Raw genomic sequence first — 23552 nt, forward strand, 5'->3', positions numbered from 1 at the left:
GCCTTTAAGAAAGCTAACCAGACCCCAGGAAAAGAGATAAGACTGTGAAAGAGACAATAAAGGATTTGGACTTTAACACCTGGCTATACTTGTGGTGATTACTGAACTGAAACGAAGACTGCCTCCAGAGACCCCAAGAAAACCTCAACAGAGAACATTACATTTTTGAGAGAACATTACAATGGAGAGTCAATTTCTTATTATATTAAGTAACTAAGTAATAAAATTAAAAAACAGCTACAATGTAAACCTTGCTAATTTGTGGGAAGAAGCTCTTTAGACTAAATTAACAGTGGCTTATATTTTTAAAACCAGTATATTTTGCACTGACCCAATAATAACATTGTGAATTTAAACTGATAGCGCCTTATATGTTTTTCCTAGTAATTTAATCATGAGATTAATTTGTCTTATATTATCTCATTTGCAGTGAGATATATCTTTCCTTTGGAATAATGAGAGAGAATTTATTATCTTTCCCAGTCACCTCCATTTCTTATTAAAAGGGATAAATAGTAACATCCTCCCATTATCCCATGTATATACTACATTTTTTGGTTCTATCTTTCAAAAAAGGGTTTTTTAATATAAATTGTATAGATTGTGAGTTTAAAAGCCACTTGTGATAGAATAATTTCTATGTAAGGTAATTTTGAAATTCATTTGACTGATTAAATGTCATTTGACTAGTAATAAATTTTGTTTCATGTTTTCATGATATTGTGCATATTATTATTGAATTTCTAAATTTTCTTTTATCATAAATTCTAGAAAACTATTGTTTTATAAATGCTATTTAGAGAATGATAAGAGTGTGTCATTAGGGAATTGAACTCCTTTTGATTTAGATATTATGAAATTATTAATTAAGTTATGAGGTTATTGTCATAATGTTAAAATCTTGGATATATTTTAAAAGAAAAAAATAATTACTTTATGGGAAAGGGACACACACACAGAAGTGAGAGAAATTGGGCCAGCTAGGTGGCACAGTGAATAGAGCACCAGCCTTGAATTCAGGAGGACCCGAGTTCAAATCTGGACTCAGACACTTAACACTTCCTAGCTGTGTGACTCTGGGCAAGTCATTTAACCCCAGCCTCAGGAAAAAAAAAAAAGAGAGAGAGAGAGAAATATGGGAGACAGAGAGAGAGAGAGAGAGAGAGAGAGAGAGAGAGAGAGAGAGAGTCAGACATAGAGAGAAACAAAGAGAGACAAGATGGGACATACACATACACACACAAAGAGAGAGAAAGAGATCTTGTAAAAACTTCTTTATTTGAAAATTTGCTAGGCTTTTTGAGACTATCTTGTTTGAGCAATTCACAGAATCTTATTGGCACTGTGTAAGAATTGTGAATTGGTTTACTGAAAGAATGGGATCCCCTCTTTCACTGCAAGCAATACCTCCCTTGACAAAAGGGAGAGAATTTACAAGTTTGTTTATTGTACAGAAGTGTTTTATGTGATGATTTGTGATTATGAAATCATTAAATTATGCCCAGAATAGTTATATCTTGAAGTAATTTAGTCTTAACAGATTCCAAGCTTGGGGATTTAATTTTGTTTAAGAGGCTAATATACAATACTTTATGGATATTTGTTAATCTGCAGTAATTAGCTAGTTTTCTTCTGAAGGATTTTTTTTTGAGTGAATATATTCACCCTCTATGTAGAATTCCAGATTGTAATTATTTTTTTATTATAGCTTTTTGTTTACAAGATATATGCATAGGTAATTTTTCAGCATTGACAATTGCAAAATCTTTTGTTCCAACTTTCCCTCTCCTTTCCTTCACCCCTTTCCCAGATGGCAGATTGACCAATACATGTTAAATATGTTAAAGTATAAGTTAAATACAACATATATATATGTACATATATGTGTATGTATGTATGTGTATATATATATATATATATATATATATATATATATATATATATATATATATATATATATACATGTCAAAACAGTTATTTTGCTGTACAAAAAGAATCGGACTTTGAAATAGTGTACAATTAACCTGTGAAGGAAATAAAAAATGCAGGTGGACAAAAATAGAGGGATTGGGAATTCTATGTAGTGGTTTATAGTCATCTCCCAGAGTTCTTTCGAGGGATGTAGCTGGTTCAGTTCATTATTGCTTTATTGGGACTGATTTGGTTCATCTCATTGTTGAAGATGGCCACGTCCATCAGAATTGATCATCATATAGTATTGTTGTTGACATATATAATGATCTTCTGGTCCTGCTCATCCAGGCCTTTCTAAAATCATCATGCTGACCATTTCTTAAAGAACAATAATATTCCATAATAATCATATACCACAATTTATTCAGCCATTCTCCAGTTGATGGGCTTCCACTCAGTTTCCAGTTTCTAGCCACTACAAAGAGAACTGCCACAAACATTCCTGCACATACAGGTCCCTTTCCCTTCTTTAAGATCTCTTTGGGATATAAGCCCAGTAGCAACACTGCTGGGTCAAAGGGTATGCACAGTTTGATAACTTTTTGAGCTTAGTTCCAAATTCCACCAACAATGTATCAGTGTCCCAGTTTTCCCACATCCCCTCCAACATTCTGCATTATATTTCCCTGTCATTTTACCCAATCTGACAGGTGTGTAGTGGTACCAGATTATAATTATTTTCTTAATTTCTAAAGACTGATTTTTATACTAGAATAATTTAAACCGGGGAAGAAGAAAAGAATGTTAAGTGTAGAGTGTTATTTGTGGGGGTATTCTGGTAAAGTTTTTATTACTAACTGTCCTATTGCAACACCATGAGAATGATAATAATGGTATCCAGCTCCAAGTTATGATTAATGAAATTTTGTTGTTTAAGATTCAATCTTTTGGCAATGTGATTTTCCTTTTTGAACTTTATTTTCAACATGTTTATGTTGTTAAACCAATGTTTTATTGCTTTAAGAAAAAATGTCAGTAGCCCAATGGAAATAACATTTAATGAACTATTACTAGGGAATATTTGTTTCTGGGGAACAGTTGGGGGAATAACCTTCAGAAGATTAAGACAAGAGCCTCTTGATTCAGTTTCCCACATAAGTAATTTCTCCCCTTGGTTAATTCTGAGTCTGGCTATGATATCCTGTCATACAATTGACTGCTTGAAATCAAACAGAACTAAAAATGCTTTATCCTATTATATATTTCTTGAATCATTTTGTATCCTTCAGCTAAGACTTGGAGGACCAGTTCTGATGCTGTTATGATTATATCCCTCTCTTTCCTTTCATATTAAATTTCTATAGTCAGTAGAAGATAATAGCACAATACTTTATTTTTATAATTCAACAAATTAATATTGAAATACAACTAGGCTACCATAATAGGGTGCAAGCATGAGTACCTGGGCTTATTATCAGCCTTTTAATAGTATATATTCATGTGTGAGGACAGATCCTTGAAATATACCTATATATATGTATATACCTTGAAATGTACAGCATGCAAATTACATATGTCCAAGCAATTTACATAAGAATTACATTAAATCTGTCCCCATTGTTTAGAGCAGAGGTGGGGAGCATTTTATGTTAATAGCCATTTGGATATTTATAGCATCATTTGAGGGCCCTGCAAAATTATCAACTTAGAAACTCAAACAGTGGAAGGTTATTGTTAAGTAGCTTCCAGCTCATCCTTGACAGAGTTGCCTTGGTAAGGCCAGCCAGACCAAATGATTTTAAAGACCTTATATAATCTTTGGGGTAGATATTTTAGAGGGTATTTAAGAACATTGGTTTATATGTATGTAATATGTATGTAATATACATTGTTTCTTGTATACAATTGGATATTTACATGTCCCATTTCAGGTCTTTTGTTACAATTGGAGTAAAATAAGAATCTTTTAAATAAGTTCATTTGTGTTGCCATTGAACCTATGAAAAGAAATCACTTATAAAAAAAATGTTGTTACCTCTGTGTAATATATAGAATTAGATCCTTAACATCTCATCCTTCTAAAGGGGGAAATTAATTAGAGTGGAAAATGTTGAGAATGCAATAAGATCAGACAATTAAGTATGTAAAATATAAACTAATGTAATATACAGGCCTTGAGCTTGTTCTAATAATTGAGTTCTAAAAATTGGATTTAAAATTTTATTTATACAGTTATGTTCACCCACTGCACAAATCAATCACTTAAAATACTTAAGTTCTGATTTCTCATTTGTTAATTGAATTTCTTAAATATATCAACAATCCTAACTTATATCACTGTACACTTATAAGTAGTAAAACTGAAGTGTTTTTATTTTCTCTTTGTGAGGCTTGTCTGAAATAAAGAATGGAATAATGAATGCCAGTCTTAAAAAAAATTAAAAGATAATAGAATCATTGTTTATTTAGAAAAGCACTCAATCTTAGTTATATGTGTGCTTTGATAAATATCAAACCTCTAACCCAAAGGGCTCATTTTACAAGTCAGATTCTTATGGAATTCTTTTTGAAGTTCTTCCTTGGATCATTTATTTGCAGTGTCTCTAAGATACAGTAAAGATAAAAACAGCAAGGGGCATGTAAAACATGAACAGTGAGTTCCTAATTTAATACTCATAACTCTATTGTTAATAGATTAAAACCATATAATTTGAGCTTGTTTCCTATATAAAACTGTATTGAATTTTCTAACTAGCACATTTTAACAGAAACATCTAAGAATTTCTTTAAGTACTCTGAACTAAAGAATCATCTTCTAGTATAAAATGTTCTGAGAACAAGCTTATTACAGAATGTCCAAAAAGAGATATTTTCAAAAAAACAAATGACTACATGAGATATCTGAGCCCTAAGATATGATGTGCTGATGAAATGAATAGTTACACCTAGGTTTAAAAGATGTCAGTCCTCTCTCAGGATCTTTTGGCACAAATGGAAGCTACCCATTGGTCATTTTATTATCAGGCTGCATACACCTGATAATAGACTATTTTGTGGGAACAATTGCCTCAGTTTGCTGTTTGTCAAGCTTCCCTTGTGACAGTAGGGTCACTTCTCTTTTTTGAAGCAAGGATGAAGAAAATACTGGAAGAAGGCATTTCACTGATATGAAATGGAGAAAGGAAGAATGTGAATGGCCTCAATTTTCTCAGCAAAATACGCATAGGGTTTTCAACTGAAAGGATGGGAAGAGGGAAGCCATGGGAGGTTTGAGGAAGGAAGAAAGGATTTGGAAGAGCTGCTGTGTTGAGTTGGATAGTTGTAATGCTGGAGAAACTGAGCAAGATAGAGATTAGAGAGTATTTAATAATTTATTAAATGGAGAGATTTACTGGGACCAGATGGATCCATGGTTTGGTTTCAGGGCTGAATGAGACTATAGTCTCCAAGAATCCAGCAAACAATGAGAGTTCTCAATGACATATATACACATTGCTCAGATTCAAGGGATAGACTGAAGTTGGGGTGGAGTCAGGGTGCTGAGAGCAGAAATGGGACTCTGACAATCCGGTTCTGACAGGGTGAGAGAGGCATGGGGGGAGGAAGTCCGGAGATGGGGAGAGGCATCTTGATAAGACTGTATCTGACATTCTGGTAGCTTGGAATGGGGAGAGGCATTCTGATATTCTAAAACATAAGATCTTCTATCCTTATCAAGTATTCTGATAAAGAGGGAGGGGAGGTTTTGCAGGACTGAGAGACAGAGAAACTGAGTCAAGTCAAGATAATTAGAGAAACTGAGAATTGTGGCATAACATAATGAATTAATTAGAAATGTATAAGATTAATAAGAAATGCATAAGTGTCAATGAGGGTCCAATTGAAGTTCTAAAATATAAATTTGTAGTAGATCCAGTCACAACAATTGTGTGATTTTCTTCACTTTTGTTCAATTGCATGTATGTGAGAACAAGGGGCTGGCACAGGGTGTAGGCTTGGCAGGGTGCAATTATTGATATGATAAAGAGGCTAGAGAATTCAAAAGAGAACAATATGGAGTTGAACTGGATTTCCAAGTCCAGATAGAGAAAAGAAGAGAGAATGGTTAATGCAGTACTGGCCTAGTAGCCTGGTAGAGAACTGAAGGGTCAAGGGATTGTTGGTCATGGTGAGCACGGATTTGTATTGAAAGGCTAAAGAAGAAATAATTGATTATGATCAGATAAGGGGATTTCAGAGTTCGAACATAGAAATGGTGCATTTTTGATAATGGTGAGATCAAAAAATATGGTTCTTATATGTGGCTGAGGTGGGGTAGAGGAATAAATAATAAAAATGAGCAGTATGAGAGAAGCAAGACTTTAGGATGTGTGAGGAAGTATCAAAATGTATATTGAAGTTCCTAATTGTTTAGGTAGAAGTTGGGAAAGAAAAGAAATTGTGAGCTATGTGTTGGTCATTAAAGAAGAAAAGTGTCTCAGAGATCTATAGATACCAGCCACCAGGATTTTGCTTGAGTATTAAATATGTATTGTATGCACCTCAAATAAGGAAAGGTTACTGAAGGATGGTGGTAGGGGGAGAATCTATACGTGGCAAAGAGGAGCAAGGAGTATTTCAACTCCTCTACTTCTATCAGCAAGCTGAAGGGAATGAGTGAAAACCTGATTAGTATTGGAGGGATACTGGGTCAGGGAAGATGTATCATCAGGAGAAAGCTGGGTCTCCGGGAGAGTCAGAATATGGAAAGAACGGTAAAGGAAAAGATTTAAGATAAACTAAATTTGTGCTGGAAGAAGTGTATTGTTTCATTGGGACCTTGAGGTGTGTGGTTTAAAAGCAGTGGGAACTGGAAAATGGGGCTGGAAAATTTAGATGATAACATATAAGGGTTCAAAATCTCTGGAATGTGGAGGGTTTGACTAGATAGGAGCTTGTTATTAAGTGAAAAAATATAGAGATTTTCAAATTAGTATTATTATCTAAAAGTAAATTTCTTTTAGAGTTTTGGACAGTGCTGGTAAGGAGATAAGGGGGGCAAGAATTTAGAGAAGTGCTGAGAAATGAAAAATCACCCAAATCTCAGACTGAAAACAAAGATTCTGAACTCAGAAGGGAGAGAGAAGAGGTCTAGGAATATCTTTGTTTGGACCTTGATGCTTAATGAAAGTTTAATACTTAGTCCTCCATTTTTTTGCTTTGTGGTCATGATTTTGCTGTCTGCAGTTTGCATCCAGCTGAATGAAATGTCTTGTTTCCCCTTCTCTCTGTATCTGACTTCTACTTATTTGTATGTTAGCAAAGAGGGTATTTCAAAGCCTTAGCACAATTTTCAGTTTTAATAGATTTAATATCTATTTTTAGATTATCTTATACAATAAATAGCTTAGGATTTGCTAACCAACATTTTTCATATGTGTGGTAAGAGAAGGTAAATGTATTTAAATATCTCTCCTCTTATCATCTCCCATTTGACTTCATCAATGCAGATATTGCTATGATTCTTTGCTCATAGCCTCACTGTATCTTGGTCAGGATCATCTCTCTAGAAGAGCTGGCTTGATTCCTTGAAACTTCAGGTGGCTTTTCTTGAGTATCTGCTTCATATAGCTCTTTAATTCTATTTTTCTTCTAGCTAAAACTTCCTCTTCTTCCTTCTACCCTCCTTCTCCTTCTTTGGGCATAAGTAAATCTATCTTCACAAGAAGTTCAGTCCCTCTCCCCAAAACTCTGCTAACTCTGTTCTCCCTTTTCATTTTTGAGACTAAGTTTGATTTTCCTCTTTTCTTTTTCTAACCAAATTAAATAAAGCTTTATCTATTTTGTTGTTGTTTCATAAAACCAACTCTTAGTTTTATTTATTAATTCAGTAGTTTTTTTAGTTTCATTTTTATTGATCTCTATTTTTAGAATTTCAGGTTTGGTATTTGGGGGTTTTAAAATTTGTTCTTTTTCTAGCTTTTTTAGTTGCAAACCCAATTTATTGATCTTCCCTTTCTCATTTTATGCAAGTAAGTATCTAGAGATATAAAATTTCCTTTTATTACCACTTTGGCTGCATCCCACAAATTTTGGTATGATGCCTCATTATTGTCATTCTCTTAGATGAAATTATTGATTGTATCTATGATTTGCTGTTTCACCCATTCATTCTTTAGGATGAGATTATTTAGTTTCTAATTTCTTTTTGGTCTATTTTCCCCTGGCTTTTTATTGAATATATTTTTTATTGTATTGTGATCTGAATTTTTTTTTTTTTACTATTTCTGCCTTTCTGCATTTGATTTTGAGGTTTTTATATCCTAATATATGGTTAATTTTTGTATAGGTTCTATGAACTGTCAAGAAGAAAATTTACTTCTTTCTGTCTCCATTCAATTTTCTCCAAAGATCTATCATATTTAGTTTTTCAAATATTCTATTTATCTCTTTAGTTTCTTTCTTATTTATTTTGTGGTTTGATTTATCTAGTTCTAAGAGAGATCTCTTGGATCTAAGTTGGATCTCCCACTATTATAGTTTTGCTATCTATTTCTTCTTGCAGCTTTCTTAATTTTTCCTTTAGGAATTTAGATGCTACACCACTTGGTCCATTTATGTTTAATATTGATATTGCTTCATTATCTGCAATACCCTTTAGCAAAATATAGTTTCCTTCTTTATCTCTTTTAATTAGATCAATTTTTGCTTTTGTTTGATCTGAGAGCAGGATGACTACCTCTGTTTTTTTTTTTTTTTTTTTTTTTTTTTTTCACCTGAAGCATAATAGTTTCTGCTCCAGCCTTTTACCTTTACTCTGTATGTATTGCTCTGCTTTAAATGTGTTCTTTGTAAACAACATATTGTAGGATTCTGGCTTTTAATTCAGTCCCTTATCTGCTTACATTTTATGGGAGAGTTCATCCCATTCACGTTTACAATTAAAACTACTAATTCTGTATTTCCTGCCATCTTATTAACTCTAAATTATACTTCTCTCTTTCCTTTTCCCCTTTCCCTTCTGCCCAGTATTTTACTTATGAGCACTACTTGCCTCAAGCTGTCCCCCCCCTTTAGAGAGACCCTTTTCCTTTCTTATACTTTCCCCGTACTATTGATGTTTTCCCTTTTATTTAGCCTATTCCTTCCCTTTTCCCCTTTCCCCTCCCACTCTTCTATAAGGTGAGAGATGTTTCTCGGTGAAACCAAATATATCTAATATTCTTTCTTTGAGCGTAAGATTGACACACTATCCATCACCCTCTGTTCTTTTCATCAATTAGAATAGGTTTTCTTTGCTTCTTCCTGAGATGTAATTTCCCTCATTTTACCTCCACTTTCCCTTTTTTTTTTCCTTCTACAATCCCCTTTCCACCTCTAGTTTTTTTTTTATATTATAACAGTGAAATCATATTGTACATGTACTCTCTATAGTATACCCATAACAGAAATACAGTTCTCAAGAGTTTTTTTTTTCTTTTTTACCTTTTTATGCTTTTCTTGAGTTCTATATTTGGAGGTCAAATTTTTTGTTTAGCTCTGGTCTTTTCATCAAAAACAAATGGAATTCACTAGTTTCATTGAATGTTCATCTTCTTCCCTGAAAGGAAATGCTCAGTTTAGGTGGGTAATTTATTCTTGACTACATTCCAAGTTCCTTTGCCTTTCAGAATATCAGATTCCAGGCCTTTCAGTCCTTTAAAGTGAAAGCTGCTAGGTCCTAAGTAATCCTTACTGTGGTTCCTTAGTATTTGAATTGTTTCTTTCTGGCTGCTTGTAATATTTTTTCTTTGGTCTGATAGTTCTGAAATTTAGCCACAATATTCCTTGGGGTTTTAATTTTGGGATCTCTTTCAGGAGGTATTGGGTGAATTCTTTCAGTCGTCATTTTACCTTCTGATTCTATGATATCTGAGCAGTTTTCTTGAAAGATAGTTTCTAGGCTCTTTTTTTCATCATGTATTTCAGGGAGTCCAATAATCCTTGGATTGTCTCTCCTACATCTGTTTTCCAGGTCGGTTGTTTTCCCAATTATGTATTTTATATTTTTTTCCTATTTTTTCATTTTTTTGGTTTTGCTTTACTGATTCTTGTTATCTCATTGAGTCAACTAATGATAGGGACCAGCTTACATCCCCTTTTGGGGCTTCATCTGGAGAAAATTTGCCTTTAGTCTCCTCAGGGTTTGAAATCTGTTCTTCTCTTTCACCATAAAAGCTATCTATAGTCAGAGTCCTCTTTACTTTTTTTTATTCATTTTTTTTAAAAGTTAAGGCTTGCTTTTAGGGTAGGGGAGGTTTTCCAAGCTTCCTCTACAGGCAAATCCTACAGCTGGGTTTGTGCTGGGTTGGCACTTTTGTGTTTGTGTTGGATGTTTTAATAAATTCTCTGCTGATCTACTGGCCTTCAACCAGGGCAGACTGGCCAACACTGCTGCAGATTCCTGTAGATTCCTCCTTGTAGATTCTCTGCCATGCAAAGCCTGCACCACCCTGCAGAATTCACACTGCCCATGGAGGCTGAGGCTGCACCACCCCAGGACTCTGTGCTGTCTGTGTTGGTGTTTGTGTTCAGCATTGTTCTTGGCTGCCTCCCTCCTGTTTCCAATTGAAACAGACTTTTTCTGGTGATCTTCAAAATTATCTTCTGCTATTAATTTGTTACACTCCCAATATTTGTGGGTTCTGTGAGTCCAAAGCTAATTCAAAAGCTGAATTTGCTAATTAGTCTCAGGATTGCAGGAGGACAGAAAGAAACATATGTCATCTCTGACATCTTGGCTTTGCCCCTGAATTGCACATGTTTAACATATATTGAATTACTTGCCATCTAGGGGAGGGGGGGGAGGAAGGGAGGGAAAAAAAATTTAGAACACAAGGTTTTACAAGGGTGAATGTTGAAAATTATCTATGCATATGTTTTGAAAACAAAAGCTTTAATAATTTAAAAATATATAATGCCATATTAGTATCAAGTAGAAATTTCCTGTATTTTTTTATGTATCTAGAGCTTTTTATGTATAGGATTTAAAATGGCTGGACTTTATAGTGTTTACTTGCAAATGCATTTTATAAATGTTCTATATGTGTAAAATAGTATTTTCAACTGAGTAGAGTGCTGGCTTGAGCACAAGGTTTGATCTTTTCCTGGTTCCCATGATGATGTTTATACTGCTAGACTACAGTTTTGTACTGCTTTGTAACATGAGGCCAAGAATTTCCATGTTGTTTGTAAATAGAATAATTGAAAAGCAATAAAAATTGTACTGAACAAAAGAAAAAAAAAAAAAAAAACAATGGAGAAGCATGGTCCTTGCCCATATAGCAATATGTATGGTATGTGACATCATTCCTGATAATTCTACAAGCATACTAAAAAAGGCTACATATTGATTTCATTGAAATTTTTGTTTTGGTCTAAATATTTCTAAAATGTCCAATAATAAACTTAACCTAGTTGAGAAATCACATCCGCTTGAGGATATTGTTGTTTGTCCTTCATTTTAAAAAATGTATTTATTTAAAACTTAAATACAAAATAGAAAAAGCAAAAACAGAAAAAAAATTGCCCCATACATAGCAAAACATGAGAGGATTCAAAAAATGAGACAATGTTTCCATTTCAAGAAAGCTTATTGTAACATATACTATACATTGTGTTCAGAGCTATTATTTCTTTGTAGGTTTTCTTTTGTTTTCTGCTATGCATTTTAAAATTCTTTTCCCCTCTTTCCTCTCCTTACCCTCCAATCTCCAAAAAAGTTACAATTAAACTTAGATATATTTATATATACATATAAACATATTATATATATATGAATATCTATAATTGCATACATTATATACACATATTTCATATACATCTATGGAAGGCCGTACTAGACTTGTTTGTCCTCTCTTTCTCTGAAGGTGCTTAACACCATTCTTCATAAGTCGTTAGTTCTCTATTTTTGTAAATCCACTGTGCTTCATTTTTGAAGAGGACCAATGAATGATACCTAACTAGTCTCTGAATTGCATTTAAGTGAAGTCTCATTTAATCTCTCACTATCTCTTCCAGAGTTATTGGAGTTTAATAGCAAGGCAAAATCAAAACTACTGATGAAGGCTCATGATGTAGTGGATGACCTTGGCATCTTCAATGTCTGACTAATTAGTCTCGATATATGCCATCTCTGTCATCTTGGCTCCGTCCCTGAATTGCACATGTTTAACATATATTGAATTACTTGCCATCTAGGGGAGAGGGTGGGAGGAAGGGAGACAGTCCTTCCCCATTTTTTCTTCCTAGGAAATAATTTTTACTCCTCCCTTAAAGTTTCACATTGAAGTCACATGTTGTCAAATACATATATCTTCCTTATTCAAACCAGTCAGGAAGGAAAAACGATCTGAATCATTCAGTTGGTACGTTTTGCAAGACTTCTCAGTTCCAAAGTTTGAAGGTTAAATTTTTAAGAATATAAATCGGTGAGATATTGATTACTTTGTTCAACAAATGACACTATGAGATGGATTAGGAGAGTTTGTCCTTCCTTCCCCTCCTACTTTTTTTCTCTTTTCTTGAAATTTTACTTCATGTTTCTTTATTTATTATAGCTGCACACAACACCTCACGCTCAGATAAGAAAGAACCACTGCAGAGAGAAAAGGAATATCTCCGGTTCACATCAGTAGTGGAAGGGATGTCTAAAGTGGAAGGCTATCCTCCACGGGATAGCCGGTTCAGGCCAGCTCCTTCCCAGCCTCGAAACTCCACCCCTTCTCTTCTTTCTAGCAGCCGGCTTTCCGGAGCGGTGAGAAAATAGGGGCGGAGACTGACGTGTTTCAACAGGCCTCAGGGGCCAATCATTAATGTAAACGAAAGGAGGCCGGGCCACAAGCCTAGCTGAGGTGGAGAGAGGCGGAGTTGGGGGTGGGGAGGGAAAGAGAGAAAGAACCGAACAGTCACCTGATCACTTTTCCTCGGGGGCTCGGTCACTCTCCTGTGTCCGGCGCGCTAGAGATTCTGACACTGCCAGTAATCACGGTCTCCCGAATATCCGCGTCTCTCAGTCTGTGGGAAGTGACTCCCTTTCCCGGAGCCGTGAAGCAGGCGGCGCCACGCATAACCCGCTGGGTGAGTAAAGAGGAGGAGGAGGCCGGCCGGAGGCTGCGGGTCTGCGCCTTTGGGGGAGGGGCGGCTGCAGGTCCGGGTGCCGGGGAGAAGCGAAGGAGCTTGGGTCCCTGCGGCGTCGGTGGTGGGGCCGAGGCCGAGCGTGAGCCCTCCTCGTTCCTTGCCCTTAACCTTGTCTTTGGGTGGTGTTCTCTCGTCTCCAGGCCGTTGGCGAGTTGCAGCTAATCTTACACCTCAGCTAAGACTTTTCCATCCAAATATAAAACTGGCTTAGTATTTGTTTCCTATTCCCTCTAATCATCCTTTGGATTCATAATTCTTTACTCCTCAAAACCCCTCCCTTACCATCCAGCGCTCAAAAAAAGCAACCCTCAGCTTTAAGTTGGATATGAGCAATATTGTGGTTGCAACGTAAACATGTTGCTTTCAGCTTATTAGAAGATCCTGTTTTTCAGGGAACCGAAAGCTCGCATGAATTAGAATTTACTCCTATGTAGTAAAAAAAAAAAAATAAATAAATCGCTTATATTCACTGTTAAATATTAATATTTTGAAAATCAGTTCTGGCAAGCAGCATTATAAAAATGCTTAAAGAATATTAAAATTCTAATTGTTTTATTCTCTTAAAAACAATTTGTACAGAACCAAGGGAATGAATTAGTAATTGTGGAAGCTGTGAAAAGTGTTACCGGAAACCTTACGATTTCAAAAGGAAATGTGTAAGCACTAATATTCTTTTTGGAGTATTAATGTCAGTATCAGAACTATTGACCATGATGAAATTATCTCAAAATGTGTTTATGCAGCTTATAATGTAGCATTGCTAAATCATAGAAAGCGTTTAAGTTTTGAATAACTAAAAGATATAAGCTGCAAATGTGGGAACATATTGGTGGCAAAATATTTCCTCCTAGGTTGATGCTAAATGCTTGTTGGCTGAAGGATATAGAAAAACAGGAGTGGGATTTTCCCAGGTCCGTGAAATACTCCTTGTTTAGAACAATGTAGAGGACTGTTTTTAAAAATTAGAAGCTTGATTGGAGTAGGAAAGTATCGTGAACAAATCATCTTTCAGCTTGGTGCAGTGGGAAGTGTGCTGACTTTGGAATAAGAGGAATTGAGTTTAAAAAATGGCTCTGCCACTTCCTCCCTTTGTGACCTAGGACAAACCGTTTAACTCTTTTGGAGCCTCAGTTTTCTTTCCAACTCTATTCTGTGAAGTCACTTTAAAAAAAAAAATCCCAACAACTTCTAGTTGGGTGTAATTATCAATATTGGTTAACCAGCAGATTGTTAGAAAATAGTTTGGCTCCTTTAAAGTCAGGTTGCTGAGTCATTCACCCAGGAAGAGCCTGAGAGGTAATTAGAAACAGCTGGGGCTTACTAGGTTCCACTATAAAAGGCAAACTAGAGCTAGAGAAAAGGTGAGTGGTTGTGTTGCTGGTGAATTTGGCCAATTAAAACTTTGTGGTTCCTAGTTAGTAAGAAAGTGTAGTGTGGTGTTTAAATACTGGTGCTTTGGCCCTAGGATGCACTTAACACCTGATGCACTGAAAGAATGCCCAATCTGTAGAAATAATTAGGGAAATTGTACATAGAGTAATAGTTTTGAAGAAATGACTTGAACTGGGGCATTTCTTCCCTAGGCAACACTCTGGAATTCCTCTTCCATGCCATAGTTCTTCATCCTGAAACTTTAGTTCAGTCCTGGAATGCACACATATTGGAAGTGAGGTGTTTCATCTGTCTCCAGGCTGCTCTCTCTGTCTTGGTTCTCTCTTTTTCTTCTTTTCCTCTCCTTTTAACTTCCTTTATGTGTTATCTTCCCCAATTAAAATGTAAGCTCCTTGAGGACAGAGTGTCTTTTTGACTTGAATTTATATTATCAGAACTTAGTTTCTGTTAACAGCCAGATAGTTAACACTATCCTGTTCTTTTTTTTTTTTCCTTAAACACCTTCTCCTCCTCCTCCTCCTCATTGTCTTCCTCTCCTCTTCTTCCTTTTCCTCCTCTTTCCTCTTCCTCTCTTCTCCATTTTGTGCTTTTGTGTTTTAAATATTTTCTGAGAAAGTAATCTCTGTATTAAGATAATTAATGTAATAGTGAGATGTGATATGTCTCTGGCTTTCTTGTATCCTTTTTCCCCACCCCCCCCAAAAATTTCATGAATAAATTGTGCTGTGCCTGTCACATTGCCCCAAACATATCTGGGAAAAGAATTACAGTTAGATCTTGTATTCTCTTTAACCTGAAAGCTCTGGAGTATCCAAATCATGCTTATAACTACATTATATAGAGAGTTTCTTTCAAGTGGTTACTATGGACTATATAATTTTTCATTTTGTCCTTTTGGTTCTCATACGGCATTTATGATTTTTTTAAAATGTGGTAATCAAATCTTTTATTTTTATGATTTTTCAAGAAGTCCAGTGATTCTTCAGCTTTCCTTATTAGCTTTTTCAGGTTTGTTGTTTTTGATAGCCGCCTAATATATTTGTAGGCAAGAAGGTGGTGCTTCTGAATACTTGAGGTAGAGTGGAAACAGAAAAGATCTGAAACCAAACCAGTCTCAGAAACTTACTAGCTTTTTGAACTTGTGAAGTCACTAATTCAGGACTTCTTAAACTTTTCCCACTCCTTTTCACCTTTTTAAATGATCCCAGATTTAAAGGAATGTAAGATAGGTATACAAATCTAACATTTACTGATAATAAACCATCACTTCACAAACCTCACATTCAGTTATGTGACCACATATGGAATAGAGACCTACAATTTAAGAAGCTGGGTTCTCACTTCACTTCTCAGGATTGTTATAAAAATCAAATGAGATAATATTTGTAAAATAGTTTGGACAGTGTCTGGCACATAGTAGGTACTTATAAATGCTTGTTTCCTTTCTTATTTTTCAGTCTTTTGATTTTGTCCTAATATTTGTTACCTTGATTTTAAAGTTTTTAAGCTGTTTGTTCCATTATATTTTTCAGGGTGTCCTCTACTTTGGCAAGATTTTCCACTTTCTAAGTATTACTAAATTGTTTCTTATTATTCTTATTTTCTTAATAGCTCTAATTTGATTCTTTAGCTCTCTAGCTCTTCCTTCTCTGTTTGCTGCTATTCTTGGACTCCTGATGATCAAGCCATCTTTTTTTTTTTTTTTCCTTTCTGGGGTTCTACTTGGGAATTAATTTGCCTTTGATTTAATAGTATTTCTTCATTGCATCAGAAGTTCTCTTTTCCATTAGAGAAGGCTAGTAAAATTCTCTTCATTGTTTCTTTTGAACTTCTTTTAGCTGTGGAATTATTCTGGTTCTAAGTAGAGGACTGCTAACAGCCACATTGTGTTTTTTCATTCTTTGACCTGGTACACTAAGGTGAAGTTCACTGGTTCTGGCTTGAGTAGTTGAGATGGGATTACAGGGCTCTCTGAAAATTGCCCTCAGTCTTAGATTGAGATGCTCAATTAAGGTTTCCTTCTAGGATCCTAGTCCTATTTGAAATTGTTGAATTGAGAATCTCTCTTATAGGCTCATAGGATAATAAAATTTGAGGATTTTACAATCCCTATTTCTTTACTATTGTAGTCCCAAACTGGAAGGCCATATCCTCTGCAGTCTTGAATGGATTGGAGAAGATGAGGATCTAAGACTTATATAATCAGTTCCTTCTTTTCCCGGAAGATAGGAATCCTGTATGTATGTACTCTGTGCTACTTCCTCCCAGATCTGCAGAGATAGAGCATTATGTGACTAATTTAATTTTTCTTGGTTTATATCTTTTATTTATTCTGTTATTTTCCAATATCTATCCTATATACTTAATTTTCCCCTTGTAAGGAAGGTAAATAGACCAAGAAAGTGAGACAGCTTGCACAGTCATTCTCTACCCAGTAGTTACAAATGTCTATATTGAGAAAGAAGGAAGTGTATTCTATAATTTGTTCTCCAAAACCTACAGTTGCCTCTTCAATTAATCTAAGTTTAGCCACTGTGAAGCATTCTTATTTAAATTAACTTAGTTCATGAAGTCTTTCCATATTTTTCTAAATTCCTCATATTTGCTGTTTTTTATAGCAGAATACTAAACTTGTTCACCCATTTTCTAGTTGATGGGCATGTACTATTTTCTTTTTGTTGCTTCAAGTATTTTGAGAGATATGGGATCTTTCTGATTTTTTATTATGGAGGGATATGCCTTTTAATGAGACATGAACATATAATTTCTTTTTAAAATATATTTTTATTTCATTAAATATTTCCCAATTGCATGTAAAAACATTTTTAATTCATTTTTTAAAATTTTGAGTTCAAATTCTCCCTCTCCTCCCTTTCTCCATCATTGAGAAGGAAAACAATATGTGAATTAGGCATTTTTCTCACATAATTTCAAATAATTTTCCAAAATAGTTGCTTCAAATTACAATTTTACTCCAGGGTATTAATGTACTTCTATTTCTGTACAGATGGTGTAGTGGATAGAGTCAGGCCTAGAATCAGGAAGACTCATCTTCCAGAGTTCAAATCTGGTCTCAGCCTGGGCAAGTTACTTTACTCTGTTTGCCTCAGTTCTTCATCTACAAAATGAACTTGAGAAGGAAATGACAAAGCACTAATGTATCTTTTGCCAATAAGACCCCAAATGGGGTCACAAAAAGTCTGATAGGACTGGGGGAAAAAAAAAAAAACAACTTGAAATCTTTTAGAGACCACAGATATTGTTATAATATCTTTAAGAATTAAAATGTTGAGCTTAAAAAAAAAATTGGTGTGTGCTTGTAGTTTATAGCCATAGTTATTTTCAGTTACTCCCTGTCTATTAGGTTATACCCTTTAGATTTAGCTTTTGGTTTTTATCACTCCAGGGAAACTACACTCTCCAAAGTTACCAATGATCTCTTAGTTGCTAAATCCAGTGACCTTTTCTCAGTTCTCATTTTATTTGAATACTCTCTTCTCCTTGATACTTTCTCCTCTAAGATATTACTTACTCCTTCCTTGCTTTCTTTGTGTATTTGTTTGTATGTTGTCTTCCCTATTAGATTGTAAGCTCCTGAGTGCAGATTTATGGGAATATAAGGTGTATTTGGGGAAGACTAGTATCTCTGGTGTGAGGGCTTGCTGAACCTTTTTCAGGTCTGCTTTCCAACTTTGGTGTCCTTGATTGCCTAGTTGTCACCTGTGGCTCCAGGAAGCTGTAAAATGCACAGAGGCCACATGCTAGTAAATGTTTCAGTGGGTCTCAAAACCTTTGGTGTATTAGTAGTGTGTCTACTCCAAATTATCAGAATGGGCAAAGCCACCATCACCCATGGTAAATTACCCTTATAGAACAAAGAAAAATTTTGTGAAGATCTGGAGATTTTTATCATCACAGTGCCAAAGGAGACAAGCTTATTATTCTAGAGGATTTTAATATCAATAGGCATAGATTATTAGGGATGGCAGGAGGAATGGAATCAGAAACAGGAACAACAGTGATCACTTACTACTGAAGACCACTGCATCTCCTGATCTCATCATTAACACTATTTTCTGTTTCCCTAAATGCAAAAAAGCTTCACAGATTAACCCTTCCAGTGAACGCTGGCATATAATAGAGTATATCATTGTAAGAAGAGACAAATGGAAGGTGAGAATGGAAAAGGGCAATGTGTGGTACTGGACTGATCCTCTGGAAGCCAAATATTTGTATTCAACTAAAGCTATAGCCCCAAGGCAAGACAACTACCAAAAGACTTACTGTCAACAGATTAGGATGCTTCTTCGAGTGGGAACAGTTCTTTGCTAACTTGAAGGGAAAGCTGACCTAACACAAAATTGGCAAGAGTGGAGCAGAAAAAATGGGTTCCTTTCAGAGATTTGGTATATAGCATTGCATTTATTCAAGCAGGTCAAAACAGTGGCAAATATCAAGATTGTTTTGATGAAAATGATGGAGAAATTCACACATTGCTAAAGAAAAATGAGAACTACATAGGGTTTACCATCAGTTCATCTGTCTCTAAGAAAACTGTTTAACTCCATCAAAAATAAAGAATAAGTGAAGCCTCTTAGAGAGATACAGAATTCTTATCCCAGAAAAAAAGGCATATGAAACTCAGTTATATACTAATAAAAATGATCCAAAATGCTTTTATATTGCCCTGAAAGCATTTTTAGACCAAAGATGTATGGTACATCTCAACTAATTGTTGATGGAACCACATTGATTAGTGATTAAGGATGAGATCCCAGAAAGATGAACTGAACACTTCCATAGTGTTCTCAACAGACCTTAATCAATGCTGAAGCCATTGACTATATACTTCAAGTTGAAGTCAATCCCTCTCTAGCTGAATTGCCAACTGAAACAAGATATTTTCAATTCCATTAGATTCTGTCAATCAATAACATAATTCCCTCTCGTGGCATCTTTTTTCTTATTGTAGCTAATTCTTTTTAGGGTGCTAAATGGCTTTTAGGGTTAGCTAGCCAGTCAATGGCATAATTCCTTTTTCCCCACCAACTCCTTTTTGGGGTTAGTCCATTTGCTAAGTGTCACAGTAGCTAACATGTATTAAAATCCAAACTCCTTTTAGATTTAGCCCATCAGTTAAGATGGCAGAATCCCCCACTTGCTGTGCCTTGTGGTATCTTCCTCCTTAATTACTATTAACTTTCTATTAACTACTACAATCCCCTTTCCTTGCCAAAAAATCTTTATGGATTTAGTCCACCTTTAGTAGCATAATAAAAAAAAAAGTCTTTGGATTTGGGGAAAAAAATTGTTTCTTTTTTTAAAAATTCCATTTAGCTGCTCTTCTCTAGCAAAGCTAATTCTATGTCAGCGGAGTACAATTTACAAAGTAGAAGATCCACTGCTTATACAAAAGCTGACTGAAATTTTTTCGTTTATATAACAAGAGGAGGTTATTCCTCAGGAGTTCAAGGATGCCTAGTTTGTCCATTTCTATAAAGTTAATGGAAATAAATTGTCCTATAACAATCGCAGAATTGTCTCATTTTAGTCATTGCTGGCAAGTTCCTTGTCAGAATCCTTCGTTAGTAGGCTGATCCCTCAGCTGCCAGATAGTCATCTGTCTGAAAGCCAGTGTGGTGTTAGAAAGGACTGAGGAATGGTTGATATGATGTTTCCTTCTCGACAACTCCAAGAAAAATTCCAGGAGCAGAACAAAGATTTATGCACAATGTTCACTGATCTGACTTTGATGCTATCATTTGTGAGGGCTTGTGGAAAATTATGGCAAAATTTGATGTCTTGGAGAAGTTCATTAATATTATGTGACAGTATTATACTTTCATGGATTCTGGTTGATGGAAGATGCTCTCAAACTTTCCCACTCACTAATGGAGTGAAGCAAGGTTGTGTGTTTGTTTCCACACTTTTTAGCATGTTTTCAGATACCTTTAGTGAGGATGAAAACAGAACTGAGGTCACCTACCACACTGACAATAAATTATTTCTTGAAAAGGTTATAATCCAATACTAAAGTGGGGAGGGAGTGTTGGTACATGAGTTTTTTATCTCAAATGATTATGCACTCAGTTCAGTCACTAAGGTCAAGAGGAAACAAAATATGGATTGATTCTCTGTTGCTTTTTGATAATTTTGGCCCAACAATAAACATTAAGAAAATTCAGGTTCTCCACCAGCCAGCACCACACTATCCGTATGTGGAACTATCAGTTACAGCAAATTGAGAAATTTTGAGTATTGTGGATTAGTTCACTCATCTTGGCAGTATACTTTCTAGGAATGTACACATTGACGCATGCATTGCCAGAGCTAGCTTAGAATATGGAAAGCTCCAAAAGAAGAGAAGAGTTATTAGACTACATACCATATTGAAGGCCTATAGACTGGTTGTGCTGATCTCATTGTTGTATGCTCGTAAAACCTGAATAATATACCAGTGCCATGACAGGAAACTGAATCACTTCTATTTTAATTGTCTTAGAAAGATTCTAAAGGAAAAAAAAAGAAAGAAAGAAAGATTCTAAAGATCACCTGGCAGGGTAAGAGACTGGACACTGAGATCCTTTCTTGAACTAAACTGCCAAGCACTGAGATTCTGCTGCTATTTTGTTTGAATGTCAAAGGTACACTTTATTTTATGGAGAATTCACACAAGGCAAACACTCATGGAGGTCAGAAGTGATACAAAACCATTCTCAAAGTCTCTCTGAAGAATTTTGGAGTTGTATGACATGGAAGACACTGGCACAGGACTATTGCATATGAGAGCAGCCCGCTTAAAAAGGCTTAATACTTTTTAAAGTCTGGCAAGGGGTGTGTGTGTGTGTGTGTGTGTGTGTGTGTGTGTGTGTGTGTGTGTGTGTGTGTGCATAGGAAAAGTTTGGGTATGATCCATGCTCAGAATACTGGTTTATCTTAGTTTTATTTGCCTGATTCTGTTTATTTTGTTTTGTATCAGTTTTTATTAGTCTTCATTACTTAACTTTAATTGTACATATTTGGTTTTTTGTGACTTAATAGTATACATTGTATATCACAATTTGTTCAGCTATTCACCATTCAATGGGCCTATACCTGTTCCTCTAGTTCTTGGTTCCTACAAAAATAAATCTTATAAATATTTTTTAAGATGTCAGCTTTTTCCTTTTGCTTTTGACCTTCTTAGGGTAATATTATCAGTAATGGCATCCTTGATTAAACCATGTACAGCTTAATAACTTTTCTAATATCATTCATTTTCCAGAATGATTGGACCAGTTCACAACACATCCATCAGTGCATTAATGTGATTTTATTCATTACCTCTCTAACATTTACCATTTTCATTTTTCATCATCTTTGCCAGTTTGATGGGTATGATGCGAAACTTTAGAATTGTTTTAATTTTCATTTCTCTTAGTATCTTTTCATATGGTTTATAGTTTACATTTCTATTTTAGATAATTAGGGCCTCATTTTGTATGATAACAGTGTTTGTATCCTTTGTATAGGACTAGTTTCTAATAACTCTAAGACAGAAAGACACCAATGGATGATTATCATAAATATTACTTCTTCCTTGTATTTTAGATATTGTGGAAAGCATTTGATGCATGTACTTATCGCAGTGTCAGATTTAATTTATTTCTATAGTTTATAGTAAATATTCAAAATCTGATTTTTCCATCTATATAAGGTATTTTTCTACCTACATTGTTTTCAAATATCTGAGATAAAATCTGGACTGTATTGTGATGCCTTCTTCATGCAGTCTTCAAATTACAAACATAGGACAGTGGATAGAGAGCTGGGCCTGGAGTCAGGAAAATCTGAGTTCAAATTTGGCTTTAGACTCTGGCTGTGTAACTTTGGGCAAATCACTCAACCTTGTATGTTTTAGTTTCCTCATTAGTAAATTGAACTAGAGAAGGAAATGATAAATCCCTGTAATATCTTTGTGTAGAGAACCCCAAATGCAGTCATGAAAAGTAGGGCATGACTGAAATGACTTAACAACAAATATTTTCTTTCTGTATTATAAATTTCTCAAGGATTTAAGGAATAGTTAGATTGGTTGGTTGTTGTCCTTTATTTTTGAAGAAGACTAAAATGACATTATTATGTTAGAATTGAATTATAGTGTGCTGACTGTGACTGATTAGACCAATACAAGCTTGGAATGCTCAGCCACAGGTCGGACACAAATAATTCATATTAACAATTGGGACAACTTCTCTAATTTTGTGCATCTCACGCTAGCACCAGATACTTAGCAGAATTTCTTACTTAAGATTAATCATTTTCTCTGTAAATTTTTTTCTTCTAAAATTTTAAGGATAGTTAGAAATGTGGTTATTAAAGGAAACCTTAAATATAGTACTATTTCCTTTGAATATGCACTGTGAAATACATTTTAGTGATATCTTGTGTATATGTGAAACCTTTGTCCTTAACTCTTTACAGTCACTCTGGATTTGATATTTTATGTAATCTTGTACATTTCTTTCATAGGTTTGATGAAGACCAGAGAAGTATGCTTTCCATTGAACTTCACACCATCATTTGTCATAGAGAATGTCCTTAACTGATAATAGAATGCATTTTGCATATGAATCTTCAGTACACAGTACCAATATTCTTTTGAGCCTCAATGATCAAAGGAAAAGAGATCTTCTTTGTGATGTCACTGTCCTAGTGGAAGATCAGCAATTTCGTGCTCATCGTTGTGTGCTTGCAGCATGCAGCAGTTACTTTCTTTCAAGAATTGCTGGCCAATCAGACACAGATCTTATCATTACTCTTCCAGAAGAGGTAGGAGATCCATGTTTCAATAACATGTAACAATGAATTTAGTTTTAGCCCTTTACTGTCCTTAAGCCAGAACTAGCAAAATTATATAAAATAAAGATTGATATTAGCCATCCATCCATTTGAGAAACTTTCTTAAATGTACTGATTACTAGTTTTTTTAGATTGTTTTCAGAATTATGGATTATTTTATATGTAAAATATCTCAGCACTTGTGATATAAAACTGGATAGGACCTCAGGTCATCTAGTCTAACTCATCATTTTGCAAATGAAAGAAAA

General features: G+C 35.0%; 2 protein-coding genes across 2 annotated transcripts in view; both read left to right on the forward strand.

The window, feature by feature from the left end:
- Window positions 1-15876, forward strand: part of BRWD1 (bromodomain and WD repeat domain containing 1) — a 200572-nt gene extending 184696 nt beyond the window's left edge. The window contains exon 23 of the mRNA XM_074300514.1: window positions 15439-15876. Coding sequence (XP_074156615.1) covers window positions 15439-15508 — 70 coding nt within the window. The 3' untranslated portion in view covers window positions 15509-15876. The remainder of the gene's footprint in view (window positions 1-15438) is intronic.
- The window catches only part of LOC141561210 (transcription regulator protein BACH1-like), a 39135-nt gene continuing 28388 nt past the window's right edge, over window positions 12806-23552 (forward strand). Inside the window, exons 1-2 of the mRNA XM_074300515.1 lie at window positions 12806-13011; window positions 22975-23274. Of these exons, the coding sequence (XP_074156616.1) occupies window positions 23038-23274 (237 nt within the window). The 5' untranslated portion in view covers window positions 12806-13011; window positions 22975-23037. The remainder of the gene's footprint in view (window positions 13012-22974; window positions 23275-23552) is intronic.

This window comes from Sminthopsis crassicaudata, chromosome 3 (genome assembly GCF_048593235.1).
Source record: "Sminthopsis crassicaudata isolate SCR6 chromosome 3, ASM4859323v1, whole genome shotgun sequence".
Classification (NCBI taxonomy): domain Eukaryota; kingdom Metazoa; phylum Chordata; class Mammalia; order Dasyuromorphia; family Dasyuridae; genus Sminthopsis; species Sminthopsis crassicaudata.